A 24,983-nucleotide genomic window follows, 5' to 3' on the forward strand; every position below is an offset into this window, starting at 1 on the left:
CTAAAAATAAAATAAAATAAAAATATCAAATGAGCCCCAATTCAGTCGCCATGTTCCTGCTCCTCATCAGACCCTCACCAGACCGCACCTGAAACCAGCACCCTGAGACTAAATGAATGAGCCCAATCTCGATGTTCCTACCTATTGCCGTCATTGAGATCCAGTCGCCATGTTCCTGCTCCTCATCAGACCCTCACCAGACCGCACCTGAAACCAGCACCCTGAGACTAAATGAACGAGCCCAATCTCGATGTTCCTAGCTATTGCCATCATTGAGATCCAGTCGCCATGTTCCTGCTCCTCATCAGACCCTCACCAGACCGCACCTGAAACCAGCACCCTGAGACTAAATGAATAAGCCCAATATCGATGTTCTTAGCTATTGCCATCATTGAGATCCAGTCGCCATGTTCCTGCTCCTCATCAGACCCTCACCAGACCACACCTGAAACCAGCACCCTGAGACTAAATGAATGAGCCCAATCTCGATGTTCCTACCTATTGCCATCATTGAGATCCAGTCGCCATGTTCCTGCTCCTCATCAGACCCTCACCAGACCGCACCTGAAACCAGCACCCTGAGACTAAATTAATGAGCCCAATCTCGATGTTCCTACCTATTGCCGTCATTGAGATCCAGTCGCCATGTTCCTGCTCCTCATCAGACCCTCACCAGACCGCACCTGAAACCAGCACCCTGAGACTAAATGAACGAGCCCAATCTCGATGTTCCTAGCTATTGCCATCATTGAGATCCAGTCGCCATGTTCCTGCTCCTCATCAGACCCTCACCAGACCGCACCTGAAACCAGCACCCTGAGACTAAATGAATAAGCCCAATATCTATGTTCTTAGCTATTGCCATCATTGAGATCCAGTCGCCATGTTCCTGCTCCTCATCAGACCCTCACCAGACCACACCTGAAACCAGCACCCTGAGACTAAATGAATGAGCCCAATCTCGATGTTCCTACCTATTGCCGTCATTGAGATCCAGTCGCCATGTTCCTGCTCCTCATCAGACCCTCACCAGACCGCACCTGAAACCAGCACCCTGAGACTAAATGAATAAGCCCAATCTCGATGTTCTTAGCTATTGCCATCATTGAGATCCAGTCGCCATGTTCCTGCTCCTCATCAGACCCTCACCAGACCGCACCTGAAACCAGCACCCTGAGACTAAATGAATGAGCCCAATCTCGATGTTCCTACCTATTGCCGTCATTGAGATCCAGTCGCCATGTTCCTGCTCCTCATCAGACCCTCGTCCCTCACCAGACCGCACCTGAAACCAACACCCTGAGACTAAATGAATGAGCCCAATCTCGATGTTCCTACCTATTGCCGTCATTGAGATCCAGTCGCCATGTTCCTGCTCCTCATCAGACCCTCACCAGACTGCACCTGAAACCAGCACCCTGAGACTAAATGAACGAGCCCAATCTCGATGTTCCTAGCTATTGCCATCATTGAGATCCAGTCGCCATGTTCCTGCTCCTCATCAGACCCTCACCAGACCGCACCTGAAACCAGCACCCTGAGACTAAATGAATGAGCTCAATCTCGATGTTCTTAGCTATTTCCATCATTGAGATCCAGTCGCCATGTTCCTGCTCCTCATCAGACCCTCACCAGACCGCACCTGAAACCAGCACCCTGAGACTAAATGAATGAGCCCAATCTCGATGTTCCTACCTATTGCCGTCATTGAGATCCAGTCGCCATGTTCCTGCTCCTCATCAGACCCTCACCAGACCGCACCTGAAACCAGCACCCTGAGACTAAATTAATGAGCCCAATCTCGATGTTCCTACCTATTGCCGTCATTGAGATCCAGTCGCCATGTTCCTGCTCCTCATCAGACCCTCACCAGACCGCACCTGAAACCAGCACCCTGAGACTAAATGAATGAGCCCAATCTCGATGTTCTTAGCTATTGCCATCATTGAGATCCAGTCGCCCTGTTCCTGCTTCTCATCAGACCCTCGAGAGACAAGAACCTTTTGATTATAGATTATATTGATTATAGTTTACGAAAATATAACCAAATACTAAAATGATCAAGTTATTTTAGTATACTCATTCTCATTTCACGATTTGCATAATGCCACTGTGTGAGAGCCGTGCGTATGTAGTAGTACGACTCAATACCTAAAATCGAAGAGAAGATTTTTGAAAACGCGTCCTTAAATACAGTATGAGAAAAGGGAAACATGAAAAAAATATTTTAATATGTTTTGTTTATTAAATAGTTACCTATTTAACAGTTAACTTTTTTATTATTTATATATTAACACTTATTGTTAATTAAATGGACAGTACTCACTATCGTTATTACACAATAGTTTTACTCGAAGTTGAGTAAAAATCTACGTATGGACCGCAAAACTCAGCTCAAAAAACAGCTCGAAGGCTCGCGCCGAGCCGGCCCGATGGAATTAAATGAAAGTAATTTTCGTCGAACATTCTCGAAGCCGCTCGAAATATGTGTATGCGACGCGCCCCACTCGATAAATCAAAGCTGAATGGGTGGACGAAAGTCCATGCCATGGGTTATAATATTATACTCGACAGTTTAGCTCGATCGAGTAATACCGTATGTGAGTACGGACCAAAACACCAGGGCCCCAAGTCTACTAAATGCATTAGAGTATAATTGTATGTCGATTGTATGTCGACAGCGCAAAATTACACATTTGGCAGTCTTGTATTTTTTAAGACCATAGTGTCAGCTCGATGGAAGTTGGATGGAAGCCACTCATAATACATTGAACAACACGCTAGTCCACTGACAAGTGCCACACCGATATCGTCTCTCGGGTGACAATTTGCGTAGTCCACTATTTATTGACGTTTCCGTCAGTTGCTTCATTACGGTTTATCTGTCAAAAATTACCATTCTGAGGCCATTGAGCAGATACACCTAATATACACGTATTATTCAGATGTTGTCATAATGGATCGGAATTATAATTTAAATTTGCGGTGGGAAATGCTAATATTAGCAGACAGAGTGGACAGAGGTCGGCGGGAGTTGAAGGAGCGGCGTCGAAATCGCGCCTTCATGAGCCGGAATGTCGATCCTCTCGTGAGTTTGCCGGACTCGGAGTTTGTGAGGACATTTCGCCTCAGTAAGCATGTGGTGAAGGAGATTGCCGCGGATTTAACTCCCCTGATAGCCAAAGAACGCAGGAAAGATGGTATATCTATGAAGGTTTGGAGCCGTCTATAATTTGGCAAAAAATTGTTCTGAACTGGATGGTAGAAGACTATCTAATACTTATTATACGTTTCAGATACTCATTGCATTATTCTCTTAGCCATATTTTTAACATACTCCGAAAAAAGGAGCAGGTTCTCAATAAAGTTTTAAAATCTTGAATCTTATAAGCTTATTAATTATAAAATAACTATCATCATATCGAGTTACTATCCCGCATTGTTGTGCAGATCCGTTATGTTCGGAAAGAAAAGGAGGACATATGTTACCAAGTAATAAAACTGTTCTAAAACAGTGGCTTGTGAAATAATTATTATCCGACAATCTCGTGTTTGTGAAAATCATTATAACCAATTTCAGAAAGAACATAATGTAAATATGGATTAGGCATTTAATAAATACAATAAAAATAAAAGAGTTACACACTGATTTAACTTTTATTTATCCTTTCCGTTTAAACACACTGCTATACAAAAAATATAACACATTAGTAATCCACACAATGAATGCTGGTTGAGTTGTTAGTTGAAACTAAATAATGGTAGTATAGTATACTAAGTATTCTATTATTTGTGAGGGTGTCAGTACCTGCACCTAGCTCACTCGAATGGAGCCTTTGTGCATATCGCCTTAAGGTCTAAACTCCACTCCTAAGCTTGGACCATTTCCTACCACGCTGGTCCTCTGCAGGTTTGTGGGTTCGAAAATCTAGATATGCAGGTTTTATCATGATGTTTTCATTCACCGTAAGAGCGATGGTATGTACGGTGGCCTGCGCCTAAAAGTATACAGGCGGAGATTTTAAAATAGCGATCTCAAGCTCACATGCTGCTCAAGCACATCCACATAAACACTACTGCTACACACATCACACACAACACGTCCCCGGATTTATAACAGATGTAGCTGGTCCCTTCATCATCAGGGATCGCTATTTTAAAAACTCCGCCTGTATACTTTTAGGCGCAGGCCACAGTACACTGTGCATAAATTCCAAAGTAGTTACTCATTGGTGACAATATCTAGATCTGGAGTTTAATTTTTAGTGTTCACACTGCTATACAAAGTTTCTGAAGGCCACTCAACAGTATACACTGAATCATTTTGTTGTATGATGCTGTCCTCTACGTTTCCAACCAAGTTACTGTTACGGTCATAGTCTTGGTATCTGTAAAAAGAAAAAACATAACTGTTATCTAAGCAAACAAGCATACATTTCGTAAAAAATAAGTTTGTAAACAGTAAACAAACTAACCTCCGAATTAGGTGCTCTTTGAGACCGCTTATTTATGCGCCTCTTTTCCTTAATTCAGCTTTCAAAGCGTGCACAACTGCACATTCATCGATAAATAATCCATATTTGCGATAATTTCGCGAAGAGATCACTTTTCAACAGGGAAATGAACGAATTCGTCTGTATGTTTTTTTATCCACAACTAACAGAGAAAACCAAAACAAAACAAAACGATACAATGTAGTTATGCAACCCTGTAGTACTAACAACCCTCCGATATTCGATGACTCATGCTAACGTCATCGTCATTGTTCTTAGAATGCTTAAGATTGTTTAGACTGTAAGTTTTTGTCAGCCCCTTTTTTATTGTATCCCACGACCCATGTTTGTGTCGCCTGGTCAGCGGCAGAATAGATCGAACTATCGTCACAGATAGACCTCGTCTGGTAGTTTTAAGTTTAGTTTTAAAATTAGTTTTTAAAAAGTCTTTCGCTTGACACTGAAACTTGACTGGCGCTGCGGACAGGATTGCTGTTCCATATAGCTTGCACGTCAATTCCGCGATTATCGGTTCGGGTATAAACTCTATCTAACCGCGTGGATAGAACGGCGCGAATAGGCTTTACAGCAATCCCTCGAACAAATAAATTCGTCAAGTGTAAAGAAGATAGCACCGAGTATGGCAGTGGCTGGTTGGTGAGTAAAACTCTTCGCCTTCCTTTCCCTTCTGTATTTTTCATTTGTAAAGGCTGCAGGTAATTTTATTTCTGGGATCGAAAATCTCCCGCTATAACGATTATCTGTTTTGAGTTAGGCTATACGCAGTCTCGCTTCCAAATCAGCGATTCTGTAATAAGTTAGATAGGCTATATATACACAGTTTTGCTTAAAATCAGTAACTCTGTAATAAGTTAGTTAGGTCATTATAAACAGTCTGACTTCAAAATCAGTTATTCTGTAATAAGTCCAAAGTAGACATAATAATTAGGTAATTACTTCAAAATCAGTAATTTCCCAATACCTTATTGATAATTATTTTACAATTGTGTGTTTTACAACTTTTACATTTTTTCCTTGCTTTTACTTACTGTATATTTTTCTTGTGTAACTTTTTATTGTGTGTATTTTCATTGTGTGTTTAAATCGTGTAAAATGGCTACTCTCACGCCTATACCAGCAGAGATGCTAAAGTTGATCCCCATGTTTAATGGAGACAAACGTCTCTTAAATCTGTTCCTAAGAAAATGTGAATACGTCATAGCCAAGTATAGAGGCAACGATACACAAAATTTATACCTGTATCACTCTATAACGAGTAGGTTAACTGATGACGCGGCTGCATTAGTTTCCGAGCGAGAAGATGTAGACACTTGGTCTGCATTAAAATCCCTCCTAGTTCAACATTTTGGTGACCCACGTAGCGAGGAATGTATCGCTATTGAGCTAGAGACCCTAAAGTTAAAGGCTAACGAGCCCTACACCGAGTTTTGTAATAGAATCCAAACAGTGCGCTCCATATTATTCTCAAAGGTGAACGAGTTAACTGATGAGAATACGAAGCGTAGCAAGATCGCCATATATAATAATACAGCCCTAAACGTATTTTTATACAGTTTGCCTGAAAATATGGTTAGGATTGTAAGATTAAAAGGTCCCGACACGTTGGAAAATGCATTGTCTATTGTGCTAGAGGAAGTAAACTTCCATGACCAGTATAACATGAGAAATAAATTATTGAATAACCACCATAATCTAACGTCTAAGTCATCACAACCGACTACGCAACCCCAAAACTCATCTAAATTTGGTACATCTGCCCCAGGATTTGTACATAACAGTTTTAAGCCACCATTTAACAATTGCCAAACCCCTAATTTCAAGTTTGGCATTCCCAACCAAAATAGGATGATGCTCCCTCAGAGCAACAATGTAGGATATAAACCCAACTTTGGGTACAGGCCAAATTTACCCCAGCAGACAGGTTATAGACCTCAATTTGGTGTTAAACCTCAGTTTGGCATCCCTAATCAAAACTCATTCAAACCCCAACAGTTTGGAAATAGGCCTCAGACTAACCAACAGTTTGGTTATAAACCGAACTTCAATATTCCAAAGAATTACACAGATGTGTCCATGAGAACAGCATCGGCAATTAAACCGGCCCAACAACAAACCGGTGGATTTCGTCTTAACGAGGTCCATATGACCGACGACCCATCGCCACAAGGCGAACAATACGAACACGTGTCCGACAATCAACACGAGTTCCAGGAATCGTACGACTACGATTACAGTATGACCAACGAATACATACAGACTGACCAACATTTAAACGAAAATACTTCCACGGACGAGCCCGTTGAAAATTTTCACATACTAGCCTCAGACCCTATACAGAAATGATTCAACTTAATTGTGACCCTAACCTTAAACTACCCCATATATACATCCCCGAGATAGACTCTGTATTTATGATAGACACAGGTAGTACACGTTCTTTTATCAGTCCCGATAAAGCAAACGAATATTACTCCGCGTACAAATACGTTGAACCATTCAAAGTGGTTAGCACTCATGCTACAAGTCAACACAGTGAAGTTATCAGCATACCCCTTATGCCCACGTTCTGTAGTAATCAAGAACATAAATTTTACATTTACAATGTTGACTCTAGATACGACGGCCTCATTGGTAGCGACCTTCTCAAAGAGCTAGAAGCTTCGGTCGATATGAAAGATCAAATCTTGCATACAAGATCTACCTCAATACCAATTATTTATAACCCGGCCCCATACAATGTCAAAATTCACGCTAGATCAGAGCAACGCGTAAAACTCCCGACAGATCAATACTCTGGCCACGCGATTCTGAACTTTAAGGAGTTCTGCCCCGGCGTTCGTATGCCTACCGCGATAGTAGAATGTAACAACGGTTACGCAACAACCATCATACAAAATTTGACAGACAAAGACATAACGATAGGAATTACAAGACCATTTTTAACCAGTACCTTTATTGAAGACACTTTGTGTGACGTAAACTATACCACGCAACAAGATATAGAAATAGACAAAATCTTAGAGCAAAATTTATATAATAAACTCAGACTAGACCACATGACGGACGAAGAACGGATCCGTATTCAAAACCTTTGTATTCAATATAAAGACATTTTTTATTGTGAGGACTTGCCCTTGACTTTTACAAGCCAAGTGAAACACCAAATCCGTACTAAGAACGAAGACCCAATATATGTTAAACCATATAGGTTAGCTCCAGCCCAAACCGAAGAAATAAATAGACAGGTACAAAAATTATTAAAAGATGACGTCATTCGTGAGTCACACTCTCCGTGGTGCGCCCCCGTGCACCTTGTTCCCAAACGATCCGACGCCTCCGGTGAAATTAAATACCGCATGGTTATCGACTATAGACGACTGAATGACTTGACCACCGACGACAAGTATCCACTCCCCAATATAACAGATCTTTTCGACAAATTAGGTAAATCCACATATTTCTCAACCATTGACCTTGCAAGTGGTTATCATCAAATCGAGTTAGAGGAATCTGACAAACAAAAAACTGCCTTCAGCACTCAACACGGCCATTTTGAATTCCAACGAATGCCGTTCGGTCTCAAAACTGCACCGGCGACTTTCCAGCGCGCAATGGATAGCGTTCTGAGAGGACTGCAGGGAATTCACTGTTTAGTATACTTAGACGACATAATTGTCTATTCAAGTAGTTTAGAGGAACACATACGTAAATTACGCGCAGTTTTCGACAGACTCCGACAAACTAATTTAAAGGTACAACTGGACAAAACAGAGTTCCTTAGGAAGGAAGTTCTATACCTAGGACACAAAATCACTAAAGACGGTCTTAAACCAAACGAAGACAAAATTAAAGCAGTCATGGACTTTCCAATTCCCAAAACAACTACGGAAATAAAAAGTTTCCTAGGACTTGTTGGTTATTACCGTAAGTTCATTAAAGACTTCGCGAAAATAACCCAACCATTAACGAACTGTTTGAAAAAACGTAATAAAATATCCATAGACACAGACTATATAAATGCATTCAATAAATGTAAGGAACTATTGTGCAACGCTCCTCTTCTGCAATATCCCGACCCTACCAAACCTTACATATTGACAACAGATGCCTCCAACGTCGCTTTAGGCGGGGTACTTTCACAAGGACCTATAGGTAGTGATAAACCGATAGCATATGCTAGCCGTACTTTAAGCGATACCGAGTCCCGTTACAGCACAATAGAGCGAGAATTGCTTGCCATTATATGGGCCATAAAGCACTTTCGACCTTATCTCTACGGACAAAAGTTCTTTATCTATACTGATCACCGTCCCTTAGCTTGGCTCAATTCAATGAAAGACCCGAGTAGTAAACTGACCAGATGGCGATTGTCTCTTCAAGACTACAACTTTGAAATCATATACAAAAACGGGAAACAAAACACGAACGCGGACGCTTTGTCTCGCATTAAAGTAAACGCCACAGATTCCGATGACGACATCTCCATGAAAGTAAACGTAGATCAGAAGGAACAAAAGTTACAAAAACATATAGATTCCCTGACTAAAGAAATAACCAAGTTAACTAGAAAAAAAAGTAGTTCAACTCTGAGTATCTCCGATTCCGAGAGAACTCATACAATAAGTCCAATCTCCGAAGTAATATCAATATCCTCTGGCGATAAGGAACCCACACAATTCGTTCCCTCAGTCTCTAGTAGTGCTGACACCATACATTCAGCAGTGGATATGGAAACTACCGGTATCCCCATCCTTCATGAGGCGATCGATACAAAACCAAACCAATTATTAATATTCACATGGTTCCGCGATACTTGCCAAGTAAAAGATTTGTCTAGAAATAAACAAAAAGTATTAGAAGTCCACTTACCACTAGATAACGAACAATTAATTAAAGATTTCCTGAAAAAATATATAAAACTGAAAACAAAATACTTCATTTACTTCGAAAATCAAGAACACAGACGACTCTTTACCAACATCATTATACAACTGTTTAGGCAAGATATGGTTCAGTTTTACGAGTGTACAGAAAGAGTGGTTTACGTAGAGGACGAGGACGAGCAGAAACAAATAATTATTAAACACCACGAAGGAAAGACAGTACACCGAGGTATAAAAGAAACCATAGCTAGAATCCGTAGAAATTACTATTGGCAAAATTTACAGGAAACAGTTACAGCAGTATTAAATGCATGCGAAGTTTGCAAAAAAATGAAATACGACAGGAAACCCATTAAACCTATGTTACAGCTCACACAGACGCAAGATGCTCCCTTTCAGGAATTATTCATTGATCTTTTTACAATAGACGGAAAATATTATCTAACCATAATAGACGCTTTCAGCAAATTAGCACAGGCCATCGAAATAACTAACCGATCCACCCCCGAGGTATTAAGAGCACTAATTAAGTACTTCTCTTTCTATGGTATTCCAAAAAAGATTAGTTCCGACCCCGGTTCCGAATTCAACAATGAGTTAATGAGAGAACTGATGACATTGTATAAAATCCAACTTCACATAGGTACACCTCACAATCCAAACTCCATGGGATTAATTGAAAGATTCCATTCGACGATAATAGAAATTTATAGATTGGCTAAATATGAACAAAAATGCACAGATGCATCCACCGTAATGACATATTGCATCATGGCTTACAATCACACCATTCATTCTGCAACTGGATTAACCCCATTCGAAGTAGTATTCGGTCATACCGACACAGGAATAGCTTTCGACATAAACTTCCAACATAAGTATATGCAACAGCTAATTAAAGACCATGCTAAAAGAACACAGTACTTATACAAACACTTATCGCAAAAATTAATGGACAATAAAGAAACAGTTAGGCAAAAGAAAGGAGGAGAGACCAACATAAACCTCCCCGAAGGAAAGGTTATCTTTTCTAAGGTAGTTAACACCCGCCAAAGCAAAGATAAGCCCATATATCAAAAGGCAAAAGTTACTGGAAAAACCACCCGTAACGTAGTTCCCATAAAAGTAGGTCAGAGAAATACAAAAGCACCTATTAAGAATATCAAACGCCCTCCGCAGGTGGTGTCTGCTGACATTCATGGTCCCCAACCTGGCCCTTCATCTGCAATCACTTGAAGGAAATCCTGGTATTTTACCTGTGAAGAAAGGAATTGCCCATATTAAAATAGATAAGTGGCTAATTATTAAAACTCTAGATTTGGAAATCATAGTTAACGATCTTAATTTTAACATAAGGAAATATAATGAATTTAATAATTTAATCAGCAACAATATGACATATTCCCACGAGTTTTATAGTATCAAAAAGCAGTCTGAATACCTACAAAAATTAACGATTCAAAAATTTCAGCAACTTATACCTTCATTACGCTTTAAGAGAGGTATTATTAACCCATTAGGTTCCTTAATCAAAGTAATTACAGGTAACTTAGATCATAGCGATGCTCTTTTGTATGACAGTTTAATTTCAAATATTAAAGATAAACAAGTACTCACCTCAAAGAAAATTACCGTGGTCACCCAAATGTTAGACAGTCTCATCAACAGTTCACAAACTCTACAGGAAAATTCCTTTATATTAAACACTAGATTAAAAAGAGTCGAGAAAATGTTAATAGAAATATCTAAGAATGAAAATTGTTTCCACTCTACATACATTTTAGGAATGTTTAACTTATTCATAAGCAACTTTCGAACTGTATACTTAAAGCTAAGTGAAATAGAGACAGCATTGTCGTTTACTAGAGTATCTATATTACATCCATCTATAGTACAACCCTATGAGTTATTAGAACACCTGTATGAAATCTCCAAGTCAGAGAATTTAATGTATGACGTCACCGAAAGTAATATAATTAAATTTGAGGAAATTATCGAGGTAAAATCTTATGTAAAATCAAAACAGATAACGTTCATTATGGAAATCCCTCTTACAGAGATAACAGCCTATTCATACTATAAATTGTATTCCCTACCTATGTACAGCATCCCCAAAAACCAAACCCATATTATTATTCCTAAATATCCTTTCCTTTTGGCGAAGAGTACGAAATACTTACCTCTACACAAACCATGCCGACCGCTTACAGCCGGAGACCACTTCCTGTGTACCGAAGAAGACGCAGTGATGTACCCTGAAACGACTTGCATCGAACAATTGATGAAATTCGAGGAAAATCCATCTCAATGCCAACAACATAAGGTGCATATTGAAAATAGTAGAGTTCAACAGTTGAGTCATAACGAATGGATACTGTACACCAATAAGAAAACTCGGCTAATCGAGGAATGCAGCAACAGTAATCGCGACGATCGATACTTACAAGGAACATACAAACTTACCTTGCTTGGGAATTGTACGGTTATCCTTGATAATCTACGTATACACCTACATAGAGTCTACCAGGAGAGCGCAACGAGCGAGCCTACGCCTGCGATCTCTCTCCCCGAGTTCCGTTCGAGCAACTTATCCGGTGCACCCGCACTCAACATGAAGGAAGTCGACTTCGATGACCTCAAGTACATGTCATACACATTGAAGCAAAGTGCATTTAGTGAAAGTGTAGTGAGGCCCGATTATAGCCTGGGAACAGTGATACTGTACGGCAGTATTTTATGTGTTTTAGTGTTAATTATAATATGTCTTATGTCATTTTACTTTCGTGTGTGGCGAAATCATCTCAATACTCCTAAAACGAGTGATTCAGATAATTTCGCACTTAAGGAGGGAGGAGTTATGCAACCCTGTAGTACTAACAACCCTCCGATATTCGATGACTCATGCTAACGTCATCGTCATTGTTCTTAGAATGCTTAAGATTGTTTAGACTGTAAGTTTTTGTCAGCCCCTTTTTTATTGTATCCCACGACCCATGTTTGTGTCGCCTGGTCAGCGGCAGAATAGATCGAACTATCGTCACAGATAGACCTCGTCTGGTAGTTTTAAGTTTAGTTTTAAAATTAGTTTTTAAAAAGTCTTTCGCTTGACACTGAAACTTGACTATGTTAAAGTTGACATAAGAAACAAAACCATATATATTACCTACTCTGTGTAACAAACAAATCGACATGACAATAGAGTTTTTTTTTTGCCTATGGTCTTAATTATACAGCCAGTTTAATATATGAAAAATATATTTAAATGCCATAACACGTCTTTTATTGTTTTTAAAAAGCATCGAATCAGATAAAACAGTTATACTTTTAAATAAATAGTGTGAAAAATCTTCAAATTAAGCCCAAGTCGGACGATCCGTGCATGCTGGCTTTACAATTCTAACAAAAGCGGCAACACTGATAATATGCCAAGATGACGTCACGATCACTCTGTGTCAATAGCATTTATATTTTATCGAGACTGGCCGTGAGTCGTAGGGACTACCGTTTTTGGGCCAATCACAATGGAGTCTCTATTGAGTCTCTATAGGATATCTGCATTGATATTTTTTATAACCAATAGCAGACTTGAGGCCCAGATAGCGGGATCGACAGCTCAACGTGCCGTCCAAACACGGAATCGTTTTCATTTCGGATATTCATGTGATTAAAATCAGGTATAATATTAATCACCTGTAAAAAGAACAGTCTTATTAAAATGCTGTCGCTTTGTGACTGTTGTGTTTGGAAGTAGCAATATGCCTGAATCTAATATTTATATATTTCTCTATAATTTCTTTGGAGAGATGTGTGATATGATTAAATAAAGGTGTCTGTTCTTGGATATGTGCATTTAGTGAATGGAGCAAATCCTCATTTATGGCTAATAATCATAATCACGTCGCACCCACACACTCCCATATCGCCGCCATTGTTGTGCCTCAGTGTTTAGTTAGCGAGATTCCTTCCGCCTTTTTTCAACATCGATGGTTTTAGTAATTAATTTAAGTTAGCTTTTCTTGTGATGGAATGTTAGGGTAAGCGCCTTCTCTTATTTTTTTCAAACCTTATTTTCGTGTTTAGTAGGTATGTCCTCCGCATTAAAATGTAGAGAACATACTTTGCTGTATTTTGTTGGACTCAGGCTGTGGATTAGTTTAATTCATTGCTGCTTCAATGCAGTGTCAGGAAATCTAAGAAAAACTAAATATTTAATTCATAATAAACATGACGCCCCCTATTTATTTTTTACGGGCGGCATCCGGCCTGAGGACATCCCTTACTAGTATTTCTTTTTGACACAATATGGCGCTTCCAGCAATTTAGAATATTCTAGAAGTAAAATAAAATATAATTTAAAATATTACTACGCGTGAAAATATACTTTGCTTTCGTCCACAAATCTTCTATCATCACTGTAGCTCTTACATCCAACAATGCAACAACTTCATTTTTATCGAGAAACAGGTAAAATAAAATCATTACAAGACTCAACTGTACCGCTCAAGCTCGGGACCTGTCACGCACTGATGTCAGCACCCCAAGCGTGCAGTATCTGAACTACAGACCGTGTGACGACAGGTCGAACTTGGCTACGTCACGGCTACGTTGCTTACAACAGCTCTACTATGTATTTGCTTTGTGGCAATACCTAATATTAAATGGAAACTATAGACATAAATGTTTTCCTCCACGGTTATTTGTATCTATTGGCTGGAACTGAAACCAAAGCCGATTAAAACTTATGTAAGTACTTAGTAGTTTTTGTTACGTATGTATATTATGTAAGTACCTACTAATTACTAAGTACTTACATAATATACCTACATACGTAACAAAAAAATTACATGCCTATTATAGGCAAGTTACGTGAACCAAACTCTAAATATTTATACAAAACACAATAATATGCAGTCATAACCTCCGAAGACCTGAGAAATAATAATCCCGGAATCAAACCCAGGCCCCATAGACGCTTCAGTCGTTAACCACTGCACCGGTGGCGCCCTCTGAAGAATTCAATTGAAACCGCGGAGATGACCCCATTTACCGGGATGAAATTTTAATAAGCGTTGGGTGTCTGAAAGTTGCCGGACAAATGAACCAAAGCCATCGGTGTTCGGCTCTGCGTTCCCGGGAAATTCCCTTCCAACTACCCCGGGCGCTTCGATTGGCATTCTCAACCACCGAAACAGGATTTAAAGAGAAATGTAACTTTTATATTAAACTTTGACTGTAGGTCTGTCTAGATCTTAGTAATTTTGAGACTTTAGTTGCTAGTTGTGCGACTTTCTCACACATTATAATCATTAAAAACTTACCACGCACGTTACCTCGATTCATATACCCCATTTACATTCAGCCCCTGCCGCTGCCCCTCGCGCTGCCGGCAATAATTCCCTAAATATTCCTGCAGCAGGATCGAGAGGAGTGTGTGTTTACATACTGCCCTACCACTCACTTCGCTTTCAAGTGTCGGCAATGGCAGACGTCGAAATAATTACATCGGCCGCGGTCTCATTTTATATAGGGAGAAAAAATGTATAGGCAGAAAAATGAAACGACCACTAAGGAGCGACACAACATTATCTGATGCATTAAAATCGGTTCAGTCGTTGCAATTACCTAACTAAACGATCACTATCCGTAGTAGAAACAAAAGACACATGCGTTACTCGAATGTACCCATAGTACGTAAGAAATTAGCTCTTGATAAAAAATGTTAAAACCCCGAAATTTATTAGACAATCAACTTAAGTACAAGTGACCTCCAGGCGCTCGGCGAGTACTGAGCGTCGGAGCTGAATGTAAACACGCACTGCCGCTCGCGCTGCCGGTCCTTTGACTTCCGCCAAAAAAACCGCCATTTAGTGGCAATGTCAGCGGCATGAGAAGTATCGCGTTCACACACTGCCCTGCCCACTTCCCTGCCGCCTTCCCTGCCCACTTCCCTGCCGCCTTCCCTGCCCACTTCCCTGCTCACTTCGGCTGAATGTAAACGAGGTATATTACCTCGTTTACATTCAGCCAGTACTCCGTACTCAGCCAGGGCTCAGTACTCGCCGAGCGCCTGGAGGAGGTTCACTTGTACTTAAGTTGATTGTCTAATAAATTTCGGGGTTTTAATTTTTTTTATCAAGAGCTCATTTCTTACGTACTATGGGTACATTCGAGTAACGCATGTTTCTTTTGTTTCTACTACGGACAGCCATAGTTTAGGTAATTGCAACGATTGAACCGATTTTAATGCATCAGATAATGTTGTGTCGCTCCTTGGTGATCGTTTCTTTTTTCTGCCTATACATTTTTTCTCCCTATGTAAAATGAGACCGCGGCCGATCTAATTATTTCGACGTCTGCCATTGCCGACACTTGAAAGCGAAGTGAGTGGTAGGGCAGTATGTAAACACACACTCCTCTCGATCCTGCTGCAGCAATATTTAGGGAATTATTGCCGGCAGCGCGAGAGGCAGCGGCACGGGCTGAATGTAAATGGGGTAATAGATTTATCTAATGCATGGGCATACAGACATTAATTCATTTATTCATTAATTCTAAATTTTACTAAGGAGAAATTATATTTAATTTGACTAAATATGAACAAAAAGATCTATGGCCCAACATGGCTAGTGCCAAGATCTCTTCTGTTTTATTTTTGTCCGTCAAAACGTTTAATTGTTCTAGAATCTTCTGAATCACAGGCTTTGAACTTGCTTCAAAATTATTCCCCGTTTCTTTTATTCCTTCTAAAATTATTTCTTGTAAAGGGAAATACAGTTCCGTTCGTAATTCCTCCAGCTTTAGGAGTATTTAAGACTCTAGGAATGAAAAAGGAAGCAATATTGCAATATTATTTAAGTAAATGCGTAGGTACAGGTACTTAAGTATTTACAGATCATTTCAAATCATTCTTGAAATATGCTGAATGCTAACTAAGTAACTAACTGCTAACTAAGTAACCAAGTATAGTTTTTTATTGATACCTACTTTTATTGCTTTACTTACCTCTACTTACTTACTTACAAATCTCTCTCCCTGTGACATTCATCTATTATGACCGGGATACACGAGACTAGTTTTTGAAGCCAGAATAGTAAGCTAGTGTTACATAGTAACATAGTTCAGTATGAATAGGTATGAATATGTACCAAGTACTTACACCTATTATTGATTTCTCATTTTCATACACAAATTCGGTTCGGGTCCACCGTAGTTAGTGTAGGTAGGTAAGTACCTACATACAAATATCAGTGTTCTGCCCTTCGGCAGATCACAAAGAGGTTCTTACGCAATAAAATCCACCCTGTATAATTAGGTAGGTGCTTAGGTACTGCTAGTTACTAAAAACCGTAGGCGTGCAAAATAGGGTAGCCTTATAAAAACAGCATTTTTAAAACTCTACGTCGCTTGGGTATTACGCAGAATAATAATCTGAGGCAGACCCATTATTTGAACAGGCATAATTCCAGTAGAGGACAAAGAAAAAGTGAAAAATCACGTTAATTAGGATGTCAGCTTCGCAAATAAGAACGCTGGTATATTTCGTATGCGGGACCGACTCGCAGCCAAAAATTTATCTTGCCATTTTTATACAACGCAATTACACGAGTATTTACTTAAAATGTCGCGTTTGCGTTAAAAAAACAAGCCCGCCCTGGTTCTTAGTTCTGTTACGTAAGCCTGTGGAATGTTTTGTTCTGGATTTCGGTTAGAAATGAGGAAAACCAACTCATTTTATTTCGCACGTAACCTACCTAGGTCCTAGTGTGTATGTACCACGACGGTTAAATTTCGTGTTTACATTTTGCTTCGCGTTCATTCTTTTTAAATAAATATAACTGGTACTTACTTACTTTACTACTTACCTATAACTTGAACATTAATTTACTTAATTAAATTAAATTAAACGACTGTCTTAGATGTATAAATTGTTATTTTTGTTATTTTTAGTCAATAAAGTAGTATTCTATTCTATTCTATTCTAAGTACGCAACAATGAAAACCTAAGAAGCTAGGTACGTAGATAGGTAGGTACCTACTATATTACATTTCCTAAAGTAAACGTCGCATGTCTTCACCCACTAGGTACGTACCAAACTCTCATTTTCCCAACCAAATGGCAATAAAGATGCTCTCGAAAGGGTTCAAGGGTCTCGCACAAGTGCTGGAAAACAATATAAGTAGTATTTTACTATTGATCCAGATACACTCTGCACTTTATGTTCAAATAATGCCAATGAGTTGAGCACAATCTAGCTAAGTGGCTATCTTAACTACCAGCATCCATATATTAGCTGAATCACACAATCACAGCTCTTTACAGCTACAATATATTAAAGTACGTAGTTAGTATGTACTACCTAGTTACCTTACATACTAACCTTAGTTAAACAGGTCTATCTTAACAAAATTTAACAATATAGCAGTAAGTATATATCACATCTATAATTTTCCTCCGGGCTTAAAAACTATCTTCCTCCCCTCGTAAACAGAATGGAATGGACCACCTACACTACACCTATAGTAATCTATACGTATACCTTACTTACATCAGCCGATAATAAATTTTTATTGTTCGGGCTACCTAGGTAGGAACTTACATAATCCATTCATTGCAGTAGGTAGAAAATTTCTTCTAACCCAATGGCGTAGGTAAGGGAGTTCGCGTCTATACGGGACAATACAGCAATGACTGAATATTCATAGGTTTTCGGCGTTTACAGCTCGGGTGGCGAAAAAATCGTGTAAACACGGGTAGGTAAGACCGAACCGTAAATTCTGAACTTTTGACATGGTAATCTGCTACTTGCGGAGATGCTTATGATTGTATCGTCGTCTATGTACGAAATGGGTTAACATTTTGTTATGCCCAGGTTGTCCACAAAAGATTTTTCTTAGCGAGTCTTATTACTATATCTTTGGGTGTGACACCGTTGTGAAAGGATTGATCAGTCATTAGCGTTTGTCGCTTGCTGCTTAGGGGCCAAGGTGCCCCTGATGTGTGATGTGTATAAGAATCAGGGTGATACCTACCTAGTACTTACGTCACACGGGGGAGCTTTTTGTGCACCCTGTCGTCTATTGTACACAACTTTCATAGCTGAAATTCCAAGAACATAATATTATGTAAGTGCCTATTTACTTACCTAAATCATGTTTTTGTCGCGATTTCAGAGTTAGAGAGAACGGTCCCGGTAGTCTGGATAAATTCTAACTAATATTATAAATGCGAAAGTAAGTGCAGACAAGTACGGACAGACAGACAGATCTGTCTGTCCGTTACTCTTTCACGCCAAAACTACTGAACAGATTTGAATGAAATTTGATATACATACGCGGGAACAGCTAGTTATTAATAAATAAGTTAATTTAAAAAAACATAATGAATATTTATTTAGAACCTATGTATGCTTTTAGAAATACAAACAAATTCCTTACTAATTATTTATTTATATTACACATTTAATAAACTAGGTACTAAAACTACCAACGCACTGTCCTATAATAATATGAAACAAATTATTCACAACAGGAAACAATAAGGCAAAATAATCTAAAGAAAGAAACATATTAAAAACTAATACGGCTTCTCCTGACTGCTATAAGTGATGGGATTCCATGTTGGATCTTCTTATTGGCTTGTAAGTGGTTCTCTGGACGGTCCTGCCATTGCCGGCGCATCGTCGTTATTGTTCTCACCTAGAACCGAAAAAATTAGATTGAACTGCACATATTCCATTCTTTCATTGACGCAAACCAGCTAAGAAACTTTTATCGATTATCGTTCTGATGCGTCTATTCTTCAATATTATTCGTTCACACATTCTCTCACTAGAACGTGTTCACACACCAAATGTACCGCAGCACATTTTTACACATTATGGGGACCAATAGGATCATGATACCGCAGTAATCGCAGTACCGCAGCACAGTTTTACACATTATGGGGAACAATAGGATCATGATACCGCAGTAATCATGCTCCGCCGTGTCTGCAAGAGGTGTCGCAGTGGAAACTGATAGGAGAGTACCGCAGTAGACTCATCTATCCTCAACAAAACAGATGCAATAATGACCCTCCCCGTATCGCGTACGATTACATGTATTTACGTTGTACACGTATCAAACTGTACTTTACAGTCCGGTTCGCCCGGACCAGTCAGCGACTGACTCTATTCTGACTAGATAATGACTAAGATGACCAATCCTAGATCAGCTTCTAGTGTTTGTCACCGACACGCTATCATAGAACAACGCGGACTCGGGTGTACCCTCGGGAAGCGTCATAGCGATCTTTCTTGATACAAAAAAGTCTGCCAATTTTTGCGGGGGGAAATTTTACCGTTTACCATGATTATGTCTCATGGGACATATCATTATGAGTTTTAATTCCCAGCAATAAGGGTTACGTGAAGTGACATTTAATAATGAACACAGTGTCTTCATTTTTCTTGCCAATGGATGTAACAATTATCGATAAGTGTTATCGATGAATTCGAGAACATGGGTTAGAAATACTAATTTCAAATTAATAAGGTATAGTTAAATTTAATTAGGAATGATTAATAAACGATGTCACCCGCTTTTCGCTGTACATTTATACTCACGTGATAGGTCGCGAGCCGTATCGCCGTTTTTGAATGAGTACAATGCACTGAAGTTGTCGAGTAAGTGGGCAACCCGACGGTCAGATGCTTTCAAGCCGCCCCCCTTCGGGCGGCCTCTGACTAGGCTTAACGACTGCTGCCGAAGCAGCAACCGGGACCCAACGGCTTAACGTCCCGTCCGAAGCACGGAAGCGTCCAGAAAAGAACCATTTGAAATCGGTAACTCATGCTGTACCTACCAATGGCTGACCGTGTCAGTTGTTGCTTAACCTCAGTGATCAGTAACGATTACTGAAGCCAATTCGACTACGGACGCTTCCCAACTATGACCTTTTTTGTCGATTAATACATATCTACATACCGGTACATCACTATTGCATTTTTTTCACATTGGTTGCTAGGAAACAGCTAATAACAATAAACCATGACCAAATCTGTGATCAAATCCGGAATCCGGATATTCTATGAATTGAAGCTGTCATTTTAGTATGTAAACAAATCATTTTCTATGAAACGAACGCTTTGCCAACTAGATTGAGTCTAGTGAAAATTGAGACTGCAACTAGTTTTTATAAATCGGTGGGCCTTTCTGGCCTACCACCCCGCCAGAGGGGAACGTCTGCCTATTTCGTCTCCAGACCATTCATACTCAATGCACGCTATGAAAAAGGACAAGACAGAATAGATACACAAGCAACGCTGTCTTCTTAATAAGCACCGCAGGGCAAATTGACATTGACACATTTCAGTCATTAATACGGATCGCACCGCGCGCATTCGGCCAATAGCTTGCCAACACTGACCCGCACCATCTGGTAGCGATTCAGCTTGGCTGTCTAGCCATTCTTGGTCGTCTGACAAAGAATGCTCACACCCTTGTCCTTCTATCTTGACGAGCTTGTCCTTGTCATTCAAATCAATCTGTGAAACAATAAAACCATTAAGTACTCACATTGAAAAAGGTTGAACATGTTTCAGGACACCATTTCTCTTTTCGACAACACCGTGTTAGTGAGGAGCCACGGCCTGAGTGGTATTGTCTCGGGCATCAGATAACTTCAGCTCGTATCTGTCAATCGGTAAGAATGTCATGATTTTGTTTGGACCCCTCACCCTGGAGTCTCAAGTCCCCGTGATCTGTGAATTCTTGATCACAAATAGCAAAAAAAAATGTTTTTTTAAACATCTTTAGACATCGTTAGTATTGATTCACACGTGAATCGTGATGAAATTGCTTCCTTTTGAGAAGCTCAGTTGCACGGCTCCGGCAGACCTCACGCCAAGCTTCCCAATTTCTGCTTCCAAGACTTGTAGCAACCTCCACAGCCAAATGTCGAACTAGTGACAATATAACTAGTCACCTTAGTTGAAATGAGTCAAATTCAAATATAATAATTAAATTTCTCACAAGTTAGGTACATTGTAGCTACTATTATTGAATTGGTAAAAGACCAAAAGCATCGACACGGCATGGATGGTTTCACCAGTAGGTACCATTCAGAAAAAAACGCTATTTCTAGCTGAAATAAAATTTACTTACAATGAAATGTATTTCCAAATACAAACAGCTATAAAATTTGGCAAATATCTAGTAGGTACTTACTGTTAAATAATATAACAAATTAAGGTATACTTAAAAAAAACATTTCTTTTCTTATTATATCGAGAAGGTAGTAACTGCCATGTAACAAATCGCAAAAACGTTGTTTTTTACAAACACTATTAAGAACAAAGTTAGGTATAATTATAGACTATAAAATGACTACTAAACATAATAATATATTATATCTACAATTATAGTCCCGTACCCTTTTTACCTTAATCTTCAGTCAAAATAGGCGGTTTTATTAAATTATTATGTTTTGATTTAAGATTTTTACGACAACTGTAACTTTTGTGCCCTGTTTTACCACACGTAAAGCATAGAGCATCGCTATCAGTTGAACCCTTGGGTTTCTTAATTTTAAGTAATTTAACTTTACTTTGATTTTGTGTCTCTAAATATTTTTTAGTGAAACAATTTTTTTCCTTGTGACCGCTTTTCTTACAAAACTGACACGTCACCGCCGGCATAGGGCAACTTCCTGATGGTTCTGACGTTTTTTTTTCCACTACTTTATTTAATTTTTTAGGGCACGCATAGCTCTTGTGCCCTGTTTGACCACACTTATGGCACCTAAAATCGCTCTCAGTAGAACTTCCCGCACGACAAGCGTAACTCTTATGCCCTGTTTGACCACACGTATGGCATTTAACATCGCTATCAGTACTACCCGCGGGTTCCCTACATTCGTTCGTTTGATTATGTGCCTCTAGTAGACGTTTTTTAATGAAACAATTCTCTGCCAAATGCCCGACTTTCTCGCAAAACTGGCACGTCGGCTTCGGAACACTTCCTGACGGCTTTGAAATGTTATCAGGTAGTGTTTTAGAACACGTGAAGCTCTTGTGCCCCTTTGCACCACACTTAAAGCATTTTATATCACTTGAGGTTATTTTCCTTTTCAATGAGTTAGACGGGGGAGTATGCGTGTCATTCTTAGTGCGGAATGGCTTAACGTAGCCTGATAAAAACGACATCAGGTTGTCGGTTGTTAAGTTAGCATTTGAGGCAGCTGCGCGAACATGCGCATCACTAATACCACGCACAACAATTTGGACCATTAGTTCATTACTCAGACCCTTGACAATACGCAGCCTTAACAACGAACGCCTAGCATACTCAGCGTATGACGCATAATCATCAGAAGTAGAATTGATAACTTCAAACAAAATGTTGGCATAGTCGAGTTTATGGGGGCATAATGGCTTAAACTGTAATTTAAAATTTGTCCAAGATCGATCGTTAGTATCCCACCCGCTAAACCAAGCTTTGGCATCACCTATGAGGCAATTGGATACACGTGCAAGACACTCATAATCATTCCAATTATTGTACAATTTGGCCCGCTCTACATCTTCACACCATACCTCAATGTCATTAATTGCGGGGTCGAAATTTGATATCTCATAGACTTCTGGCTTTATGGCATTTAACGTACTCAGGATGTCGTCGAATGATTGCGCAGTAGATGGAGAAGGGTTATTCACATCTTGAGTGCTGCAACTAGCAGGTTGCTGTGGAGTCTGTGGAACAATACCGGAACTCTCTTCGATTGCATTTAAGCGAGATAGTATGGTGTGCAAAGCTTGTTTAAGAGAGCTGCTACGACTGTGTGATCTACGTTTGGATCGCTCACGTGATTTATGAGGATCTCGCGAGCGCGAATTGCGAGATCTTGACCGGGTACGATCGCGAGAATGAGAACGACCGCGAGAACGGGAACGACAGCGAGAACGAGAGTGACTGCGAGATCGGGAACGACCGTACTCTAGAATCGGAGCGAATTCGCTTTTCACAATCGCGACGGGGGATATACTACGACTATTACGCCTTCGCGCAGGTGACGGATCACGAGACATGTCAGATTGCGGAGGGGGGCTTCCACCAGAATCACGACTGTGGCACGACGGCCCTCGAGATCTTTTACGGTCGCAAGAATTGGTCAAGTCGAGAGACCCACTACGCGATCGCGGCATTACTAACACTTACTATAGTGTATTGTATGATCGTTTCCTAGTGCAAATGAACACTGTGGACTATGAGAGAATGTAATTTAACAAACTTAGTAGGTACCTAGGTACTAATAACTAAAATTATGCACTATTATGACATAGGAAACTATTATTATCCATTAGGCACAGTAAAAAAAGGAAAGAAACACAAAATTCACTATGCTACTATCCGTGAAAATAATCCGATAACCGCGCGATCGTTTTGTTTATTGCTAAATAAAGCGAATAGCCGTCGTCGTCCCGGTTTGACATTTGACTCAATTCAACTCGCGGCCATTTGTCAGTTTGTCACGTCACAGACTATACATAGAATAAAGCACAGAGGCACAGTGTATATTGGGGCTCGGAACAATAATTTGTTAGATTTTTATAATTTATTATGCTGTCATTAACTGCTAACTATTATTCTCATGATCAAGTGAGCAAGCCAGTCAAAATAAAGGATGCGTCGGAACCATGTAAATAATAAGCACTTACGTAAGTACCCGCGCGGCGGTCCCGAGCGTGCAACACGCATTATGCCTCGGCTCCGCAAATAAAATTCATAAAACGAGTTTAAAGTATCGGAAAATAGTGAAACTAATAACCATCGATAAGTTAAAAGTGCTGCGAATAAGTGTACGAAATAATATTTTCATAATATTAACTTTTAATAACAATAAACTCAAAAACAGTTAAAGTGACCGTTACAACTGACGCCATAAAAAGTGCAAAGTGTGTATCAGTTTTAAGCCTCGCTCTACTTGCGCCCGAGTGCTTCCGAGCGCTCCCGAGGATTCCCGAATCTCGAACACCTGCTTGCGCCCCGCGTTGACCTTGGTCAATGAACTTTTAACCACCCAATAAAATGAAAACACCTAACAAATAATACTAACAAAACAATAATACTTACTTACCTACTAACATTCAAGTAACTGTATACCTACCAACCTATTTACGTGTTGGTGCTTCCGCTTAGAGTGGGTTTTGCTATAAGTAAATAAAGGAGCTACTTTACGCAATAAAAATGAAGTGCCTTGCATGTAATAACAAAGTTTACTCAACCGAATTGCTAAGATGCATCAAATGTATGAATACCTACCACTTCAAGTGCCTAAACATGACTACAGCTCATTATGAAGGTCGATGGACTTTTCATAAAACAAGTTGGACTTGCCAATCATGCTTGAAAAAAAATAGTCCTAGAAATGACAACACACCGGTGAGATCGCTACACCAGTTGCCAACACAACGAAATGCATCAACACCTCGCGCAATCAAGACCGCTACGGAGGCGACGTCAGCGACGAAGACGGCGGCAGATGAGGCAGCGGCTGCACTTTCTCCCGCTACGTCCCCTACGCCTGCGCCCCGCACTCTGCTTGCGT

General features: G+C 39.8%; 2 protein-coding genes across 2 annotated transcripts; one reads left to right on the forward strand and one right to left on the reverse strand.

Moving 5' to 3' along the window:
• The first annotated feature begins 5,306 nt into the window (after positions 1-5,306).
• On the forward strand, positions 5,307-7,531 carry LOC125489886. Its single transcript, XM_048627437.1, has one exon. The coding sequence runs from the start codon at positions 5,607-5,609 to the stop codon at positions 6,855-6,857; it is 1,251 nt and encodes a 416-aa protein (XP_048483394.1). The 5' UTR covers positions 5,307-5,606; the 3' UTR covers positions 6,858-7,531.
• An 11,293-nt stretch (positions 7,532-18,824) lies between these two features.
• LOC119692726 lies at positions 18,825-23,903 on the reverse strand. The gene is made up of 2 exons (XM_038114193.2): positions 20,954-23,903; positions 18,825-19,093 (listed from the first exon to the last, which is right to left on the reverse strand). Exon 1 carries the CDS (start codon positions 23,578-23,580, stop codon positions 21,820-21,822), a length of 1,761 nt encoding a protein of 586 aa, XP_037970121.2. The 5' UTR covers positions 23,581-23,903; the 3' UTR covers positions 18,825-19,093; positions 20,954-21,819.
• Positions 23,904-24,983: the final 1,080 nt, after the last annotated feature.

The sequence above is a fragment of the Plutella xylostella genome, chromosome 18 (assembly GCF_932276165.1).
Source record: "Plutella xylostella chromosome 18, ilPluXylo3.1, whole genome shotgun sequence".
NCBI lineage: Eukaryota > Metazoa > Arthropoda > Insecta > Lepidoptera > Plutellidae > Plutella > Plutella xylostella.

What these genes read in the sequence shown, in the direction of transcription:
- LOC125489886 (XM_048627437.1), top strand. Translation starts at nt 5,607, where the DNA reads ATGGCTACTCTCACGCCTATACCAGCAGAGATGCTAAAGTTGATCCCC.
- LOC119692726 (XM_038114193.2), bottom strand. Translation starts at nt 23,580, where the DNA reads ATGCCGCGATCGCGTAGTGGGTCTCTCGACTTGACCAATTCTTGCGAC.